The sequence below is a fragment of the Drosophila elegans genome, unplaced genomic scaffold (genome assembly GCF_018152505.1).
Source record: "Drosophila elegans isolate 14027-0461.03 unplaced genomic scaffold, ASM1815250v1 contig_149, whole genome shotgun sequence".
Classification (NCBI taxonomy): Eukaryota; Metazoa; Arthropoda; class Insecta; order Diptera; family Drosophilidae; genus Drosophila; species Drosophila elegans.
Window position 1 is genome coordinate 22,166,326 of NW_024545513.1, and position 22,013 is coordinate 22,188,338.

The 22,013-nt window shown below is 39.1% G+C and overlaps 1 protein-coding gene across 4 annotated transcripts in view; it reads left to right on the forward strand.

The window, feature by feature from the left end:
* Nucleotides 1–22,013, forward strand: part of LOC108135421 (zwei Ig domain protein zig-8) — a 165,327-nt gene that overhangs the window by 109,088 nt on the left and 34,226 nt on the right. For all 4 annotated transcript variants that reach the window (XM_017256145.2, XM_017256146.2, XM_017256147.2 and 1 more), the window contains one exon: nucleotides 10,566–10,735. In XM_017256145.2, coding sequence (XP_017111634.1) covers nucleotides 10,566–10,735 — 170 coding nt within the window. The remainder of the gene's footprint in view (nucleotides 1–10,565; nucleotides 10,736–22,013) is intronic.

Below are 22,013 nucleotides of genomic sequence, written 5' to 3' on the forward strand. Positions count from 1 at the left end.
GCAGAAGTCATGAAAAGTGGGAGTTGTGTTACGAGCAAGGAAAGAAAAATGGAGGCAGACAAACAGAAATGGTTGGAAAAAGCCAAAGCTGCCAGTCAATCATATGGAAATACCGAACTAAAATTTACAAATATTATTCATCGTCGTTAAGCCACACACGCGGAAACATTTATAACCAGAAAAACCAAAAACCAAAACCCATTGTTTCACTTTGCTTTGTTAGCTCAAAACCCTTTGCTTGAAAAGTAAAATAGTGTAATATTATAATTTCATTTTCGTTCCATTGATTGTATGGCCTAAGGCTAGCCACAACCATTTTCAAAACAGGTGACACTAATGAAAAACTGATAAAACAAGCAATGGGTATTATATGCTTTTCTTATGCTATACTGAATACGTTGAAATAATTTGCATAATTTAAAAGTTCTAAGATGATGTAATAGGTAAACTCGTGACACCCAAATTGTAATATCAAAAGTTCATAAGGTTAACATTATCATATAGCTTATAACTTAGATTTTGCTGTTGATGGCCAATTTCGGTAATAGTTTTCATCTGTGCGCTGCCAATAAAAAATGACCCGGAAATTATGAAAAGGAGCCAATTGAAAATGTAAAATTGCTGAACTTGGCACAAAACTCATTTGACATTCAAATGGCAGTTGGACGGGAAAGGGGAAGAGCACGCATTGAATGCCATGTGAAAAGGACGTTGAGGGGGTGGTATTTGGGTGGCCTTGGGTGTGGCATTCTCACTCGATTTTCGCAAAAAAGTGAATGGCAAAATGCGCCGCCTTCACTTTTGGCTAGTTTCGTGTTCGCTCCTCCAGCCACTTTGCTATTTTTTCTTTTTGATAAATGTCACGGCTTGATGGGCTGCCAGGGCCATTAGGCGACAGGCTCTCAAACCCGATAGAAATAACCCCTCCCCCTTCCCCCCACCACCAACCCCCCACGCCCGGCTCAACAATATATTACACGCTTATATGCAAATGAGTTCAATTTCTGACCAACCGAAAGGGCATTATGGACTGGACTTGGTTGCGGCGTCGGCGGCGGTGGCTGAAGAAAATTGCCAAGTTAGTGAATTATAAAACGGCAGGAGCGGAAATGCCGGGCAAAATTGAAAATCTATGCGAAGGGAAAAAGGGAGAGCAAATTGCTGGCCGACTGTATGGATTTGAGTCGGTGTGTGTGCTCGTTCGGTGTGTGTGTTTGGTGTGCTTATCAAGCGGGGAAAGCTTAAATTTGCATAAGAAACCCCAAAATAAGCTGCCCAAAAGCATGCTCGACTGACCAACTTCATTTTACCCCGTATTAAATGGGGGTATTACTTTGTCCATACTTGAGATTTTTTCTGAAAGCTTGTGTGTGCTTAGCTTGACATGTTATGTTGCCTTTTAAGATTTCATTTAGGTCGGATCAGTTCTTTGATGCCCACATAGTCATTCTATTCTCTATATACCATTTCTTTTTTTTTATGTACTCACCTTTAATACAAAAATCGGTGACTCGCTTTGTGTTAATTTGCCATTATTAAGCAAGCGAATTAATAATTTCAAATTAAACGTATTATTATTTTCATTTAAATACAACTCTTATAAACAGAAATGCTATACAATTTAAGTGATATATTTATTTTTTTAAGTTACAAAAGTATATATGTAATACTTAAAAAAATATATATATAAAATATAAGTGTCCAATTTTTCACCTTTAAGTATACAAATTGACAACTTATGGCCTTTTTCAGAGCACCTTGGGACTGATTTCCCCTAATCTGATTTATCTGAGCATTTTTTTTTCTGCTGAAACTATTTCAATCAAAGACAAACTTTCAATTGGCAAACCAAAGCGGCTGCTTCCTCTTCCATTTGAATGCTAATCTTTGGGACCACGCCCACGGCCCACCGCCCACAACCCACCACCCACCTAGCAGTTCTCGTATATAAAGAAAAAGCTGAAGCTCAGCATTAAAAAGTTTTCGTACAAGTTTTTTGCAGTCACTTTTCCCATAGATATATTTCATCTCGAGCTACTTTTTTGTGCATTTTATCAGCACATCATGCGATTAACTTTTACATAAATGCCTATCAGCCGACTCCTTGAGTTTTCTCCTTTTCCATCTGCTGCTCCTTTCCCATTTTTATGACGAGGCCTTGACTCATGTGTGCTTCAGATACACTCAGAAAAAATGTATCTAAAATGTTGAATATTCGAAAATATCAAAAAAACCGATGTTATTCTTAAAAACATAAAATAATTTAAAAGGTAAACGATTTCTTTGCCTTTTCTGACATTTTTGTTAAGCAATAATATTGCATATGAATACTATGGTATACCATTCCAGATGCATTTTAATGCAGAAAAAAATTAGGTAGGAATTAGATTAGGTAGAAAAAATGAGCCCTATTGATTGTTTTCTTTATACCATAAAGCTTGCTCTTAGAATATGGCTTTAATTTGAAGACTTCTAGCATAGAATGGTAAAACATTTTGTTGCATGTCATAAGATGGATACTGGCAGCGAAAGCCAACCAAACCAACACACGTCCCGGAGATGGGAAAGCGAAAAAAGCAGCGGATCTATCTCGATGGGCAGGCATTTAAGGCGGCGCGACATAAACGTCAAGGGTCTGATGTCGATAAGAAAGCGACGTCGAATGGGGATGAGAAGGACCTCCGGGATGTGGAAGTGGAGGCAGCTGGAGAGGACGAAAAGGAGCCAGAGGCAGATGCTTAGCCCCGTTGACAATTTTATTTGCATACTTCTTGGCGCACAGGGCGACGGGACTTACGACGCATGACGGAATGATTGCGCCCGCTTCGAGTGCCGCTTTCCCCCACTTTTCCCGCCCTTGTTTGTCTGCGTTTTTGGGGGAAATTTCACTCCAGTGTTATTTTTGTTGGCTGGCAATCGCTCTCGTTTCGCTGCCAACTCAATTAAAGTGTCCCCACGGTCGCAGTTTTCGGCAGTTGGCACACACACACACACCAAGTGGCCGGAAGTGCCCGCCAGGGTTGTCACAGTCACGGACACACTGCACTTGATGCGTTGACTTGGCTTAGTCGCTGACTTTTCCCACCAAAGTCTGCCATCGAATGTGGTAATCCCGAGGACCGGTGCGGCCTCACGAAGCCACTCCCCGTATGCTAATAAATTATATGATTTGCTTTAAAAACCATAAAACTGGCATGCCACATGGACACAACACAGTCGAGATCACAGCCCTGACCCCCTGACCCCTGACCCCTGGTCCCCTGCTCCAAGCTTACCATCTCCCAATGCCAATCCCCACCCACTCCCACTCGTACAGTCGATTTGCGAACAGCGCTTAAGTGCACACTTAGCCCGGCCCACACTGCGTATGATAAATGTTAAAAGCAATGGCCAAGCCGGCCAACTCGGCATTCACTGGACCACAGAGCCAGCCTTTTTCGGCTCTCGCACTTCGAAAGCCTCTTGCGGGGGGACTTTTCCTGTGCCCCAGATTTCCCAGTTCGCTGGTTTGGCGCAAGGCAGAGCAACAGGTATACGAAACCCGAAATACGGAATAAAAATGAATGAGATTGGAGGAAAAGCGCTCAAATCGCGCGGCGGTAACATAAAAATGCCCGTAAAATTGAGTTTTGCAAAAAATCGACCGAGGTGAATGCATATGCAATCGGCATGGTATAGTATTTCAAAAGGGTTCAGAACTGGCTGGCTGGCAGACAATCGATTGAGGGCCTACAATGTGTTTGGGCATTAAGGCCATAGCTGATGCTTCAATAGCACATTTTAATGGCCCCACCAAGCATTCAATGGAAAAAAATGCGCAAATTTATTATACCATTTATAGTATTCAGCATATATTTGGCCGGGGTTTTTTGCAACATTGCAGCCAATTTTTTGTTCGAAAACCAGAACTCGAATATCCCGTGGGCTTTGCAAATAAAGAAATTACAAATAATAATTTGATATATAAATCTGATAGAGGTACTATAAGTAATCGTCGGGTTTTGCACTTTTTCATATGCAGATGGGGATGCAAAAGTTTTTAGGGCCAAGCGACAAAATGTTTTTCATTATTTCCGACAGGAGTTTGACTGGCGAATAATTGCTGATCTTTGCCGAAGTTGTGCTTTTTATCGGCTTGCGTTTTCAATATTACTATCACATTGGATTACGCCTGAGTAGCAGGGATTAATATTTTTGGGAAATATATTTTATAATTGGCATTCTCTATTAATACGTTTTAAATTTATTGAGGCTTCCCGAAAATACATTTTATGTAAAAATTAAACTTTCATTAGGCACGTTTCAGCTTTAGTCCTTATATGTTTTTTTAATATGTAAAGAAGCTAAAATTGTATCAATTGTGTTGATGGAAACACGAATGTATTTTTCATGTTTTTTTTTTTATATTTTCTCCTTCGATTTTTCGGTCGGTTGGTATTGGAAAATCTCCAATTGTTGGAAAAATTCATATGCCCAGACAGTGGCGCCTTAATCAAGTTGCTCGACTGTCAGCGGGCATGGAGGCAGTTTGAGGGACGTCGGGCCATCACTTTTGTTATCCTGGCAATTGACAACCTAACGATGCCTTGGCTGCTCCTTGAATGGCATGCTCAAAACATTATCACGCACAGCGGGACAAGTCGTTGGATACCAGGATGTTTTTGGGATGGGGGCGTGTGTAAAAAAATAGCATAAAAATGCAAAAGACAAAGGACAAGGAACAAGGGACATGTGATTGCCGGGCGCCGTGTCCTTCGCCTGCCCGTATATGTGTGTTTAATAAAAAAATTATGAACTTCAATTACGCAGGAGCAGCGAGGGTTTGAGGCGCCGCAGCGAGTGCATAAAACGCTGAACAAATAACAGCAGCCAGGATAACAGGGCCATGTGTGTAAGTGTTTGTGTTTGCATAACATAATTCTTTCTGGCAAAGTTGTAAGCCGAAAACGAGGACGTGTCATAAGGGCACGGATGGCCAGGGTACTTTTACTTTCTCACCTAAGTTAGCCAAGCTGCAAATATTATAGCTGGTAAAGGCATGGCAGAATACCTATTAATTGTAAAAGGCATTTACTATTTCAAAAATTAGCTTAGCTGAATTAAATTAAATTAATTAAATATATTTTAAAAATATTACCTAGATAAAAAGGGCGGCACAGACTTTCAGAGTACCTGCCTATTTAGTAATTAAAAAACTAAATACCAAATTTGTTTAATTTAAAACAGAAAACATGGTCATGGAAAGCGGTTCCACATTTCAGAGTACCTATTTAATATCAAAAATGTTTAGTATGCAAAAAATCCAAATTTTATTTGAATTGAAAGGAAGAAATAAAATGAAACACATATAAAATGCCTACATAGGCAAAACGTTCCTGTCTTTTGAATGGGAGAATACCTTTCAAATAATAAAAAAACTAATTGCATTAACCATTTTGTTTCTGTTAAGGAAAATTTAAAAAAAAACAAATATGACAAAATTCCAAATTATATCTTGGTAAACTCGGAATCTCGTAGTAGTTGTTATATTCAATGTGAAAATGTGTTTACAATTAAGCAATATATTTTATATGAAATATGTTTACAATTGAGAAAAACGAATTACCTTAACTCTTTTGTTTCAGTTAGAGTTAAATAATAATAACAAATATTTCAAAATTTCGAATTATGTATATCGAAACATATTTTAAAGTCGGGTAAAGTGAAGAGTACTGAGTAAGTACTGAGCCGTAGGTAGCCTACATCACTGGTGTTGGGTTATCTGTTTTTGGGGGTGTGAGTGTGCCAAGAGGGTGTGAGAGTGTGGAGGATACGTGCATGTGAATGGCGGCCATAAATCAGCTGACGACAGCCAAGGGCGGCCAGGATCATAGGCGTGGGTGTGTGTGTGGGTGTGAGTGTGTCACCCCAGAGGACTGACGGGACTGACGGTTCGCCTTTAATTGGCTTGCAGCCACCAAAGGCCTTGGGCAGCCTGCCCATCTCCTTTCCCCCGAAAAACGCCAGCAAACCACCAACCCCCACCCACCACCCAACACCCACTTGCTCATCAGCATAATCGTCGGTGTAATCGTCGCGCAAAAGCGCTCTCGTTTCTGCGACACCTAGCTCCAAAGCAGTCCCCACAAAATAGAAAAGTGCCACCGGCCCAGAGATCATTGATGCCAAAAATGGCACTTAACACTTAGCAAATGTCGCTGCCATTTCGGGCACCCATTTTCCTCCGCTTCGTGTCCTTTTGACAGTGTTTTTCCTTGGCTCTACCACACGTATGAGATATTTCGTTAAATATTTGTTTTACGAAGCTTAATATTAAGGTCGTAAAATTAATATTTAAATAACGATAGTATTTAAATTCTTATATTTAAATTTACGCCTTGAAACTCAATGCAATTGAATACGTAGATTATCATACAAGCCCGAAATGGAATTTTTGAGTTCTTCAATTTGAACATAAGCCATGAGGCTTTTGTTGCCCATGGTTTAGTTGATGTAAAACAAATATTATTTTTATTAATTGAATAGCATGAAAACTTGTTTCATTCATTTTTTAAATACTATGGGTTTTTCGTATTTCGTACTTCAACTGGCATTCCATACAATAAAACGTTCCAATATACAGATTTACTCTGTTGATATTGCTAGATATAGTAACTTAAATTCCAAATATCTAATATCATCAAAAATGCAATCATAAGCTTTATGGGAGAATATATTGCAATTTACTTATTGCTTGGTAATGTTGGGAAGTTTATGATTTTCTAGTCTACACTGAAAAAAAAGTTGAATAGTAAAACAAATATCTGACTATTGAAATCAAAATTCAATACTTAACATTTATATTAAATATTAAAACATTATTTTAAATACAATGGGTACTAAAATGCATGTTTTAATTTTTAAATAATTTTTAATTGCATTACATACTTTAATTAATGTTGAAAATAAATATATACATCTAATATAATTAAAATATTGCTTTAATTTAAGTTATATTTTCAGATATTAAAAACAATTCCGAAAATAGCCAAATGAAAAATCAGATTTAAAATAATTAAAAGCCACAATCGGTAAAAATATTTTAATTGAATACAAAAAATTTTGATTTAAAACGATTTTTTTTACCAGTGTAGGGCTTCTAATAATTGTTTGCTTTGGTTTAGTTTAGTTTTAAATCTGGGTTAATAGGTATATGCGTTTGGAAAGCCGCACAGTCGTTTTTTTATTTTTTGGCTCGAATTTAGAGACCTAAAACATATTTGCACTCTTGTTGTATGCAAAATTTCTTCACTATGCTCACACAGACCGACTTTCCGCATGGCACTTGGCCGTTTAATTTCTTTATTTGTGCATTTGAGTCCGCGTTCCCATTTCGTCCTTTTCGCCTGCCGGGGATGTTTGCAAAATGCAGCTAATCTGCTGACAGCCAGTGCACAGTGATGTCTGTTGCAGGTTGCAGGTTGCTGTTGCACATTGCACACTGCACACTGCACATTGCAGGTTGCAGGTTGCACGACGCAGTGTCTGGTTTCAGGTTGCCGGCGGCATGCTGCAAATGGCATTTCGGAGATGGTCATTCGGCAGGATGTGCGCTAGTTATTTGTTCACTAAAAGGAAGCTGGCAAGGTGTGTGCGTTTGTGAGTTTGTGAGTTTGTGCGCTCTGATTTTGCCGGTTTCGGGGCGAAACTTATCTGGCCAGCGGCACTCGGGTCCGAGTTGCTTCCCCGCGGCAGTCATCGCAGAATATTCGCACCAAGGAGTACAGCATGTTACATAAACTGCTTACAGAACAACAAACAAGCTACTGGGCATATAATATGGGCGTTTATCATTTAATTAATTGCCTTTCGGAGCCATTTTCATTAAGTAATTTTCGCCTTTCGCTGCTGCTTGCTCTGCTCCTTTCACTCTTTCACTCTTCCGCTCTTCCACTCTTCCGCCCTTCAGCTTTTCTTTTTTTCGCTTTCCTTGTTGCACTGCGGTTCAAAGGGAAAAGCTGTGGGAAAATTCACGAGAGGAGGAGCAACAGCTGTGTACTCGCCTGCTTGTATATGTGCTTATCGGAGATGCACAGAGAGAAAAACACTTGTCGTTAACTGCTTTGCGTGGCTTTTCAATTCAATTGATATCAATGTCACTTGAAAGCCTAATTTTGGTTATTTGTGTCTACAAATCAAGTCTTTGTTACTATAATAGGGGGTACTTACAACATTTTGATTTAACAGGTTTTTTTTACTATATAACTAACAATATTTTACAACCCCACCAATATAGTTTTTTTTTATGAATACAATGATTTTGATTATATAAAAGTGCATTAATTGAATGAGTGTTTACAATAAATTAATAATTTCTTCGATACTTTTTAATAAAATAATATCTTCTAAACAATAATTTGAATATAAAACATTGAACTTATTCAATGAATATTTAAGGACTGAGAATGTCTTCAATACTTTGACATTAAATATATACTACAGAATATCTTCATGATCATAAAATATATAAACTTGTTGAACGAATTGGTGAGTATTTAAATCAATTGATATATGCATTAAAAATCTTTAAGAGTGAGTGTCCGCCATTGAAAAAAATCTTCAAGTAGATTTAAATGGCACGAAAAATAACCACTGTGTTTGAGAATTGGATATGGCAATAAGAAAGTGATAGCATTTTTTCGCGTGCTCATAAAAGTACATACATGTTTTGCTTATACATATATGTATTATATGCTGGTCCTGCGGAGTCTGCTTATGTGTGTGTAGACAGTGTATGTGTGGGAGCGTAGGAGTGTGGGGGTGTGTGTGAGGGAGTGCGGGTGTGTAGAGAGAGCCGCCTTTCGATCGGCACCAAATTGCCACTCGTTGTAAAGTGGCAATTAACGCCACATGACGCTGTCAACAAATGGCCCTGGCTAGGCATTACATGCTCATGCCCATACCCATAGTGTATACGCACACCCATACCCACAGGAAAACACACACTCCCTCGCACACAAACACACACTGTCATGTGGGGCACTTACAACACTTGTTAAGTGCATTTTTCAATGCCTCCGGGGCTTTGGCGTAGGGGCAAACTCAAAGGGTTTTGGGCCAGGTTGCCTCGGCTGTACTAATTTTTAAATTATTACTCGAGACACGACAGCAGCACGAATGCATTTCCAGGAAAAATGTCTGAGCCACGAGCAATGAAGAGGTGTGCACCGCAAAAACCAATGAAGAGGAATAGAATCCGACAACAAAACCATTTTCCCAGCCATTCGCCGGCCACGCCCACCTGTCATTTCGAGTCATTTGAGGGCTGGGACTTTTGAAAAGTGAGGAGGGGTGGCTCTTTGTAATTTTCGACATAAGCCCTTCATGGCTGTCATGTGTCCTTGCAGATCGTTGGTTTAACTATTATTGCGGTCCTCGAAAACCATGACGGGTTTAGTTAATTATACAGTAGTCAGTCGAACAACCCGCATAAGCGGTAGTCATATCAAATATCAATACCGTGTGGCCTTTTTTTGAAAAGAATGCTGGCTGCTGGCTAAAATGGGGAAGACTACAGATGACCATAGATTACCCAAATATAGATAGTATTATTATGTTAAAGACGCCCCCTGAATTACTTATTTTTATTTAAGGTACAAATTTGACCAAAGTAAATAATTAACTCTAAATTACAATCCTTGCATTACAGTATTACTTCTCGAAAACATTAATGAGAAGATTATTTATGCAAATCTACAAATAATTGCTTAATTGGGTAATTGTTTCTTTCTCATTACATAGGGCCTTATATATAGTTAAAGCTACAGTATTTTTTTTAATCTAAAGCAAGAGGAGAACATAAAGCTGTCAGGGTTTAAAAAATGTGTTTGTTTTTCAGTACTGTTTCATTTTTTTTACGATTTTTAGCGATTTAATATGCAAAGAACCGGAATACATTGCTTAATACAAATTTGAATATTTTTAATGTAGATTAAAAAGATTTTAACATCCTAGCCCAATTTGAAATCTTTTTCAGGGAAAAACGTACTGTTTTTTCAGAGTTGAAAAGATGTATTCTTGCATATAAATATATATGTCTATATACAAATCCGGTCTACATAATTATAATTAATAATAATTCTTGATAATAATTGATAATTATTTTAAAATTCCATTTTGGGAAGAAAAAACGCAATAATCGCCGTTCATCTGCAATTTGTATTGGAATAAAAATGCTTTTCATACTGATCAAATTATTAAATTAAAAATTTAAAAAATATTTATATTACCAACCTTTATAAAAATATTTAAAAATATTATACCTATGATAAGTGTGTTTTTTTTTTTTTATTTGCCCCATTTAGTTTATGGTATATATGTATAAATGATCAATTGTTGCTTCCAGACTATTTTTGATTGATATTTCCCTAAGTCTTCTATTATTTTGACCGCAACTGTGTGTCTCGTGCAGTGCCTTGCAAACTGGCGTCCGATATTATGCCCCCTCTGCTTAGGAGTTGAGTTGATTAGTTCTCCCCCCTTCTTGCAACCTTTTAGCCCAACTAAATTGTTTCCTCTACTTGCAGGCTGCACGGACGGCGCCTCGAAGCGCTTCTTCACAGACTTCCTGCAGGATTTGCCGACGCCCGGAACCGGAGGACCGACCTTCGACACGACCATAGGCACCAATATCACAGGACTCGTCGGCAAGACGGTGAAGCTGACCTGCCGCGTCAAGAATTTGGGCAATCGCACGGTGAGTACGCACCAAAATGCCGCGGGTATGCGGGGTAGAAGCTTCGCATAATAATTTTTAAAGTACTTGACCAAAAAGGAACGAGAGGGAATAAAAAGTAAAAGTTTCGCAGCGCAAACTTGTCAAAAGGCGTTACGCTTGACAGGGCGGCGAGTACGGTGGCGCTGCAGTTGTGCCACGCCTTCCAAGCCGCCCCCGAAAAGGGGGCGTGCCAGTGTGCTGACGGCAGCTGTCGCTTGTCGTTTTTGGTTTGGATTTTAGCCCCAGCCCCGAGGGCTGAGTGAAAAGTTGTAAGCCCAATCCCCACCGTCCCGTTCCTAGCCGACTTTTCATTATGAAAATGCAGCTGCGCTGCAGTTGCAGTTCGAGTTTCGACGCTGTTGCTGTTGCAGCTGTTAAACAATTAGCAAATTAAACTCTGAACTTTCAACCCGCGCTCGGGCAGCCGGCTAGCGAAATCAGAAAACAATGCCAAAACACAGCCGGGACGAATGTTTCGCTCGGCATTGCGTACTGAGCTCTGCGTTTTGCTGTGCTCTGCGTTCTGTGCTCTGTTCCGTTTGTTTCGGTACAACGCTGCGTATGAGTGACGTCGCCCCCGCCTTTTAGCAAGTTTTTCCTCAAGTGTCGCGCGGCCATAAAACTTTCAAAATTTTTACGCTTTGCTGGCTTATTAGGTGAGTGGCGTCCTGCAAGTCCTAGTTCGACTCCTGTTCCCCCCCTTTTAGTTGTTGTTGCCCCAAAAAAGTTTTCGCCGCTCGCTTCCCGTTTTAATTTCAGTTTGACAAAGTGAATGAATGACTTGAAGCTCGAGTTCCGCTCACAGTTCTTTTAGTCCCAGGAGTTCTGTTTTTCTGAGAGTTGGGGTAAAAGGGGTCCTCGTCCTGGGAAATTCAGCCTCTGAAGGGGGGTTTTTATCAAGTTCTAGTAATGGACGCGTCCAGCTAATTACGAGTCTCAGGCAAACAAGCGCCAATTAAGTACAGTGCCGTCTTGGTATCAATTATTCCCAAGTTATTTCTGTTGCTTTTCATTTTTGCCGTCCAAAACTATTGAATTACAAAGGGGAAATTATAGCCCCGGAATATTTAATATCAGAAGTCATTCTGGCTGCTGTCAGAGCTTGTTTCTGCTTTTTCATCTACTTCTGGCTGCACGGTGGCCAAAACTTTCTGGGTACTGTTTTCATACGAAAGCCACCTGAAAGACTTGAGGAATAATTGCTGTGGGCATTTTAAATAATTTGATTAAAGCTTTAATTTGTATTTAAACTTGAATTTTAAAGGATTTTTTAAGAATATTATTTATGTTTGGTTACATTTCAATGTTTCAGTTTGATTTTAAGAATCTCCAAAAACCCAAAAAAAACACCTAAAAAACCAGTTATTCTATCAAAACGCAGAGAAATAATGGTCAAAGGATGGAATGTCATACACCACTGATTTCGTCCTTAAATTGCCAATTAAATGGCATTCACAGTTCAAAATTTTTTCAGTTTTTGAAATTTATACACATAATGCTGATGTACCCTCTTATCAAAAATTAAAAATTGGTCATCAAATTAATATCTTCAAAAATCGATTTTTGAAAATCACCATCGAAACAAAATTAATATATTGGCCAAGTTACAACAAAAGGACTATTTAGGATTTTTTGTTTGTGAAGTCTCCAAAAACCCAAAAAAAACACCTAACCACGGAGTTTCGGAATCAAAATAAAGTGGTACCTTTACCCTTTTCAACCAATGTCAAAACTCGAGTCTTTGCCGTAGAACCTCCACTAATAATATAACAACAATAACAAATATGATAGGCAAATGTCCTGTTCTTAATCATCAGTAGATACTATTTATTCAGGGATCAATTATGACTAGCAGTGAGTTGAACATATTACTCAAGCATTCGATTTAATTAGCTTTCTCATCACTTAGCTTTATTTACTCCCACAAGTAGTACCAGCTGCCTGACTGGCAGATATCCAGATTTCACTGGAGACTTATGGTTTTCTGTCCCGAAATATCCGTATATGTATAACCGACTGTGCTAGCCAAAGTCCCAACGTGATGTATGCATTTGTGGCATGGGCTACTTTCGATATACTAAGTGCGAAGTGCGTTGGTCATCGAAGCTGATGAGCTGGCTAAATACTGTGTAATTAATCACAGGCCGAGCAGCCTGCCATTTATTACTCCCGTTCCTCAGACATCAGTATATTTCCTCCCAGACGCCTAATTACTCAGAAGATGTTAGTCCATGAATTATATCAGCACACGACAGCCACAGAGTGAACAAGTTCACTTTTCAGAGGGTCTCATGCAGCTTGCACATGCTTCTTAATGGCCACAATTTTCCATGCGATTTAACAATTTTCAAGCGAGTTTTTATGCAAAACAATAAATGGCGCCATAAAGTATGGTATAGTGCTTCACTATCCGCTCCAAATTCAATTTCAAATTGGACGGTCTAAGTATCGCTCTGGGGGAAATTTATTCGGATACTTAAAGCACGTTCAAATGCTGCGAATTTCCACATTTATTCGATCAATGCTTTAGGCTTATTGAAAGCACAACTTTAGCTGGAAATGTGAAAAGGACAGTATCAATTTAAATGTTCTATTATTATATTATTTTCCAAACTAATTTTTTTGAGTTGGATAGTTTTTTTTTGTATATTGTCTACCGTTGAAAAAAAAAGTTCTTCAGGGATTCCATAAAAATATATGACTTTTGAAAGTATCTAAAAGTATGCAATTATATATTTAAAATCCGAAAGTCCAATGAGGATATGTCGAAAATCAATGCAAAATGTATCATAGCATACTTTTAGGCATAAATTAAAATTTAAGAACAAAATTGGTTTTAATTTTAAAGTAAATTGTTAACTTATATGCCATGGCTTAACGTTTTATCTAGGGAGTCTACTTAATGGAAACCAACTCATTGCCGTTGAAAATTGGCCACATTTGCAACCCATCCTTTGTACTGGGCCAACTCCTACGAGATTCAGAATGCGAGATGCCAGGGCAATCAGGCGACATTAAAATTTCCCTTTGCAATTCATTAGCAAACGCGATTTGGCGGCATCCGAGTGTTTATTAACAAAGCCTCTGCTTAACTTTGCGTGGGTGGTTTTTGGTGGGTGGTTTTGGTGGGTGGTGTTGGATGGTGGGTGCTAAGTGGGTGGTGGGTAATAGGGCTGACTGAAGGAGCATGTCATTTGCGGTCTTCGAGATCCGACGACCGCAAGTCAAGGCTCCTTTCACACCGCAGACTCCCAATAGCTGCAGGCTGCAGAGTGGAAAGTGGAACTCGGAGAAATGGGTGCTCCAAATCCTCATTTCATGTAGTTCATTAGTGTGTAATTGTGTGGGTGAGTGTGTGTATGTGTGGGTGGGTGGGCAATGCGCATCGATTTGCATCAATTGAATAGTCAATGCCCCGAGCAATGACCACAGCCACAGAAGGGACAACGACAACGACAACGACAACGACATCGTGAACATGATGACTGAGGAGCCAGCAGCCAGCAGTCAGTTGCCCAGGTACAGTGGCCAAAACCACAAGAGTTCGAATGGCTTCCAAAAATATTGATTTTGTCCTCAGCTGTTTTTCAAGTGCCATACGGCAAGATGAAATTCTGTCGTATTTTAAATGCTTGTTTGGTTAAGAAAATCACTTGACATAAATCTTGAAGACCACTTCTGATGAGACGCATAGCGAGATACTTTGCAGCACAACGTATCTTTGTTTTAGAAAAGTAAACAATTACTTTAGCTCTTACCCCAAAAAAATTTCATGGATTGCTCAATATAATTATTTGTATGTTATTAGAAACACAGATTAAATGGAAAGAAAAATGTTAAAATAGTCATTTCTTCATCACAACGCTATTTTTTTATAAACTGACTGATTTAGGGAAAATCTCGATGTAAGATCAAACATTAAAATATTTGAATGTAACATTATTTTTCATATTATAAAATTACTTCAAATAAACAGAATCATGATAATGTAGTTACTAACATAGTTTGTTGATTTATCCATTAGAAAAATGGTAGATTTTATATTTTTTCATTTAAAACTTCATTTTTTCATACTTAAAAATAAAAATGCAAGTGTAAGTAACACAGTTTGATTTAAGCGCGGGGTGTTGCAAGGCTAAATCAGTACCGAAAACTCAAATTCAAAGTGGAAATATTTGGATTTACCATGATTTTTACTGAATGTATTTAAATTAAAATTGTATTTATTTATTTTTATGTAGAAAATATTTGTGTAGCTTATGTTGTTGCTATTTTTACTATAGTTGGAGCTTTGTTGACTTGTTTGTCTAAAAAATAACTCCACCGAATCGGTTGAAAATAGCCACTGTGGAGGGGGTTCTTTTTGGAGAAGCTAATCCAGGGGGCACAAGCTGACCCCCCTTTGTAGCTGGGCCACTGCAATTGAAATTGTTGCGGTTGATTTTACAAGTAAATTGTCACTGCCAGCTGTAACCAAGCCTCCATTCCACTCCACTCCAGTTCACTCTTTTGCGCCGCAACAATTGAAAATGCAATTTAGCGTGTGAGGTTTCGCTGCACCCCGACCTCGTCCTTCGTCCTTCGAGCGTTCCGTTTCCGCTGTTCCGTCGAGTCCTTGCAGCCTTTTTGCATCCTTTTTCAGCCCCATATCCAATCTTTGGCCTTTTGTTGTCCGAATGGACACCGCAGTGGGTCCATCACCTGGACGCCCATTTTCCCCGGCTGCCACTGCGATTTCCATGCGTTTTCGTTCCGCTTTCATTCGTGCGGCCTGAAAAAGAAATATGCTGAAGGCACGGCGAAAAAAAGTGTTATTAACTGGTCTCTTTGTCATTCAGTTTCTGTGATATTTTTCGTTATATTTCCAATTATAAACAAATATTTTTGTGAACTTGATTGGTGTGCACTTTAGTTATTTTTTCATTCTTATTTTATATATCTTTTAATATATTTATATATTCTTTTGTTTGCTATTCTTTATTCTTTAGACAAACCTCCTTAAGCATAACGAAAAAAATTACTTTGACGAGTTAAAATATTTTATAACATTCATTGCATAACGTTTTTATTGCTGCGAGATTATTTTTAAATCGTTATAAGCGATTGATGAAATAAACGAATTAATCAAATTTCAGCCTGATAGCCGCAAATATAAATATGTAAATATATATATACTGTGCATATTTGATTGAACATTTTTTGACGTGCACTTTCCCAATGCCGGTGAAAAACTTTTCTTTATTTTTTTGTGCTTTTTTGCTTTGGCGAAAGTCAAAGCCTTCCTCCACGCACAGAAATAAATTTAAAAATTGTGTTTCGACTTTTTGTGTGCGAGTGCCACGCCCACCCACTTTTTGGCTGCTTTGACTGTCTGTTTGTTTGTTCAACGGCACAGAGGCTAAAAGCAACTGAATCGGGAGGAGAAATAAAGCAGAACTTTCGGCTTTCGCTCGGAAAAAAGTTAAGGAATGTCAACCGAATGAGCCCCTCCCAGATTCGCCCGAGAAATCTGTGCCAAAAAGGGAATTTGTAGTGCATTCATTAAATTAGTTACAATACTCAGCCTGCACAAAGTCGTTTGGACTCATTAAAAAATCACTTTTCCTGGGACGTTAGTTTTGAGGGCGGTACTTTAAGGAGAAATGCTTTGAACATATCAATTGCCACGCCCACAGGACAACGCCCCCACACAAAGACGTCGCCATGCGCCCATTCAATCAGAAAACAAAATAAATATAAGCGAAAAAATCATATTTTCTTTCTGTTGAAAACGTGTGTTGTCATCGCTTTTTCTGAGGCGCTTGGCAGGAGGCGGATGTGGGCGTGGCACACTGCTGGCTAAAAGCAAATCAATCAAAGAAATGTTTAATATTTTTCGCTATGCGCTTGACGGGGCGCGCCGACATAAAATCCATTCGAACGAAAGCGAAACCGAAACTGAAAGTCAAAAAGTTGAGCCAAAAGGACTGTCATGGCAGCCGGAAAAACGCAGGTGGCAACAACAATGGTTCGCCCATGTGCCACCTGTCAATTTTCCAGCGACTACTAAGCTGGCAGAGGAAACGCGACAAAAATGTCTTTATGCGGGTACAAAAGAAAACCAGCTAATGATCTGAAGTGTGCTGACCCTTTCCCATCGCGAATTCCTGAGCCTCGAACACATATTTTACAGAGGGAAAATATCGTATTGATTAGTTAAAGAAAATAACAAATAAATAAAAAAAAAAACAAATGCCACACAAATCACTAAGGTTTTGAAGTGACACAAAAAGTTGTCTAAAAGTTTGCATTAAAAACAAAACCGTAGCTTTCCGCAACACATTATTGTTAATTTTTAGTTAATGTCATAGTTATAGTGATTTCTGTGGCACCCTAAGGCACAATAAAGTTATTATCAACTTAAATCTTTTCAATTCCTTTATAGATTTTTTCTCTTATAGATATTTTTCTATTATATCCATAACGTTGTACAAACTAGAGCATCGGGTATCAATTCTCTCATCTTAAGTTAATCAGCAAGAATCTAAACATTCCACCATTAAATCAAGTGGAGACTGCTTTTGTATATTGCACGAGAATACCTAAGTTAACTAGTCTATTTACCAAGTTCAGAGATCTTCAATTTAAGCGGGCCAACATTATAGGGTTCCAAATAAAACACACCCTTTGACTAATAGTCTTCGACTAATGGATATGCAAATGAGCAATGAATTCCGTATTCATGTGTTTCTCAAGTGAAGCAGCACAACAAACAAAAAACCCAATAATACAGAATAAATTGTTTCGGATGCGGCAATTACAGTGGGTTTTTAGGGTTGCCAGGTGACATATGTACGCGGGTCGGCAGGTGGTGGGCACCCTATATCGGCGTCGTTTATCTTCGTCAATGGTTTTTGATTTACGTGCCCGGTGATTGCTTCACCTTATATCTATCCCTGCACCTTAATGTGCCGGGTGAAAGGTTGAGGCGCGGCCATCGAGGCATTTAAATACAATTTCCCTCGCTCGCAGCTTAAACAAAAAAAAAAATAAAATATTAACGAAATGGCGTTACGTGCCCCGATCAGGGTGGCAAAAGGGGCGGGGCCCCGCTTATTATTATTATTATTATTTCATCGTGCTGTTGTTGTGGCCCGTGCAATTTCATTCAATTTCGCTTACGAATTTTCGACGCCACCGGCAATTGAAGCCGGAAAGCAAGACGGTGGCGAAGGGGGAGGCGCAGCAGCAGGATAACAACCACCTGCCGGAAAGGACTACCCCGCCCCCCCATTTGGCTACCCACTCAGAGGACACCCACCCCCTTACCGAGTCACCGTTTAGCTCGTTAGGATCGGACACTTGCGGTTTATGAAAAGCTGTTGCCGACGCATCGTGGAACGTGTCCTGCGAGTGTCATTAGCAGAAACCCTGGCAAATCAAACAATCCTGGCCAACCATAAATTCTGCGAAGGCGCCATTGATGGCCTTCTTATGCTAATTCCCGTGAAATTTTCATATTTATTCCGCTGGCAGCGAAACTCTTCTTGGCTTTTTATGACCCTGCTGCCGCAAAGACAATTTGTGTGACCGATGAGTCGTATGAGTAATATTTTTTGCGTATCTGTATGAAAAATTCATGCGACTTGCAATCGCTCAGCTCCATATCCTTTATACGATATACTATATACACATTTCCATCTTCATCTTCATACCAAAATTCGGAGCCTTCACAGCCAGCTGGCAGGCAATGGAAAAGCGTTTTCGCAACAGAATGATAAATTATTCAAAATGCAAAACGTTGCGTATAAGTGATTTAAAGCAAATACAAATAACAAATATGTATCCTCCCACACGCCGGAACATTCTCAAATATATATGTACACATATACACCTACCCGTAGTATATTCGCATCAAAAAATGCGTAGCCATATGGGATATGTATAAGCTATCTGCCCAGGTACGAGTGCCACGCCCCTTTGAGGGCTATTTTGTTATCTTTGCATATTTATTGGCTTTCAGCACACGATGCCGCACCCCTTTGCGCAGCCTTGTTTTGCTTACATTTTATTAGCATACTTGGCTTCGATACAAAATAGCCCGACAGGAAACTCAAACGAGGGTCAACGGAATAACCGATTTGGTGAAAGAGGGAAAGTGCCCCAAATGACTACTTTCTACTTTCTGACTAGTGGACTCCAGTAATGTGTGCAAGAACACGGCCATTACACAGAGTGCTCTTGCATTTAAAAAAAAAAAAACAAGGTTCAACTTGAAGAAAAAAAATGTATTTGAATTCAGATTGAAAGTATTTGCTTAAGTCAATCGATTTACACGTTATTTGCAACATCCTTTTGTCTTTGTATAGTTATCTAAATGGATTAAATTATGACTGGTCTCACAAAACACAAAATTCCAAATTACTTGTCATAAATAATTAGCCAAACAGTAATTGGTACCGATTGTGCTTTAGCTTTGGCATTTAATAATATAGCTAGCTTAGGTTTTGTTTTTTTAGGAGTATGCTAATATGTACAAATGTTAGAATTTTCTAAATATTTTCCCATAAAAAGGATTCAATTTTTTAAGAATTAGACAAAGGTTTTGAAGGTGTATAACAATACGCTAGAGTTTCATTTAAATTAGCACTTTAATGGGTTGTAAAATACTCTGTGGACAAGTACAACATTAAAACTGTACAGACATTTCAACTTCTAAAATTTACTAAAATGTTCCTTCAATCTTGCTTTAAACGTTTCATGTATTTATATTTTTTATGACTACTACTTCTTTGACTTCTAACGCTTTTGAAGATGCGCCTGTAGTACAAGCGCTTGCATCATCATACGAAAAGTCTAAAAAGGCTGCATTATATCCATAAAATGTGTAATTGTTAGGGGAGCTAATCCTGATCAACAGGCGAGCCTTCACTATTAACTCTAATTTCCTTATTTTTACCTATTGAGTAGTCGTGTCGGGCATTTATCGATGTCAAGACGCCCATTTGGTTAAGGCCCGCAATCAATCATCCTTAAACACATCGCACTACACATCCCCGGGCCAATCGAGTGCCAACCATCTTGCCAATCAGGCTCAGGCTAAATCTCCGGGCCCCGAGGCTTTTCCGGCTTTTCCTTACGTGCTCGACGCGCCTCGCCGCTTTTCCCCCTTCATCCTAATACTTGGTCCGACAGCAGTCGTGCATCTTATTTATAGCTTTATCAAACAGCAATGGCCAGGCAAAGAAAAATCAGTAAAATGGGGCAAACACTATGGCAGACGGAAACCAAAGCATAAGCCCCCAAAACAAACAATGGCCAAAAACGGACTTCATTCCTCGGAAAACTCGCTTTTCTGCTGCGAGTTTTAACGCCTTCAATCAAAAAAGTCTCAAGTCCCCTTCTCTCATGTGAGTAGTTCTAACCCTTTTCTAATTTACTTACACTTGAGGAGCTCTCAATCGGGAAAACAGGACCAAAAAGTTTGTTTAATTCAAACTGGGCAAAACAGAAGGAAGTCCAATTTGACAAAGATAACGATGAATAAACATAACTAAGCTTAACGAATTGCCTGGACTTTATAACTGCTTTTGCATACCCAATTTAGGTGATCATCATTAAGCAAAGGCTTTGGCTTTACCTTTTTTTCTAAAAATAAAAATACTTTGGAACAAAGTGCTAGAACACTACAAAGAACTCCTTTGAATAAAAAGTTATCTAAAAAAATTTGTTTGAAATCAAAAACATATTATAGGCATAGTTTAACAAGTTTAGAGATCACCAAAAAAGAGGATTAAACAGCAAACAAGTAAACAAACATAGAACATAAAGCTACTTATGGCATTTTCCCTGTGATTACGACCAGATATAGAGATATAGAGCTTTTTTATTTGATTTGCAGAGCAAGCTAACTATATAATTATAGTTAAATTCAATCAATATATAACGTTTATAAATATTTTAGTGGCACATGGTTGGTTTCTGTTTTTTGTTATCCATACAACTTTTTTTTGTTTCATTTTTGATGAACACAATTTAATTTAAAACGGCAGCAGGTTTGGTTCTTCCAAAATGTATATCAATTATTTATTGACACGAATAACGTTGATACCAAGGATCTGGCTTATATAGAGCTGTCTTCGTAACTGTGTAAATTATATAAACTGCAGCATTCAGGCCAGAAATAGGTCACCAAGAGACGGCCGTTCGCCTGGCTGCCCCAAACAACTGATTTTTTGAGGACCTGGCGACTTAATTCTATAATTCCAATTCAAAAAGCGAAAGTCAAACGAAACGAACTGGAATTTGAACAGCAACTGCACACGACAACTGGGGGGTAAAAGGGCTTGGGTCGCAATTATAATGCCGAGCCAGGACTGCCAGCAACTGTCAGTCCGAATGGCATAAATCATAAATTACACGACGAGCTTGTCAGCGGCACTCGTCCCACACACACACACACACACACACGCACACACAGTTCCCTTTTAACTTGGCCAAGTCAAAACATTTACACGGCGAAAAAAAAGACGTGTAAACAAAACACAAGCTGCGGCAGCAATGCGCTGGAAACTAAAAACCGAAACAACCGCAAGGATGTGCCACAGGAAAAATAGCAAAAAAAAATCAGAAAAAAACGAGGAGAGCTCGAACGGCGGCGGCAGCAAATGAAAACTGTCATAAAAGTTGAGCACAGCGTAGGGGGTATTTTCTGCTCTGCACTCGGAGGGGGGTATGAGGAAAAGCAAAGGAGGGGGACTCGGGCTTGGGGCTAAAAGGACGCAGGATGGAAGACGGGTCCTTGCAGGTGATTTCCGTTTGTCGCCAGCGGCAACTTAGCTGTCAGTTCAGACATCGTTTTTGTGCAAACTTTGTCAATGTCGTTCGCTTTCGCTGGGTTTCAGGTTCGGGCTAATCTTTGCCAGGCGGGGGGGGTCTTCGCTGGACTTGTGTTACTTGGAATCCTGGATCCGGGAACCAGAATCCAGTTCTAGTTCCTTGGACGAGCGTTAAGCGAAACACGTACGCCGGCCCACTCATCGCAGGGCAAGGTCGCCTCGCTTCGCGGTGGTCGCATCTCGTTGTCATTCCGCCGGTGTCCCAGCACCCACCCACACTCAGCGAAAAAATTAAAAGAAAAAAGACAGCACAATCGTTAGCAAATTTTAAGATTTTTAAGAAACATTGAAAGCTTTAAGCTAAATATTCTAAAATTACAAATAAGGATTGGCTTTCCAGCTGATCATTACAATTTATTTGTTCTTTAAAATTTTTTATC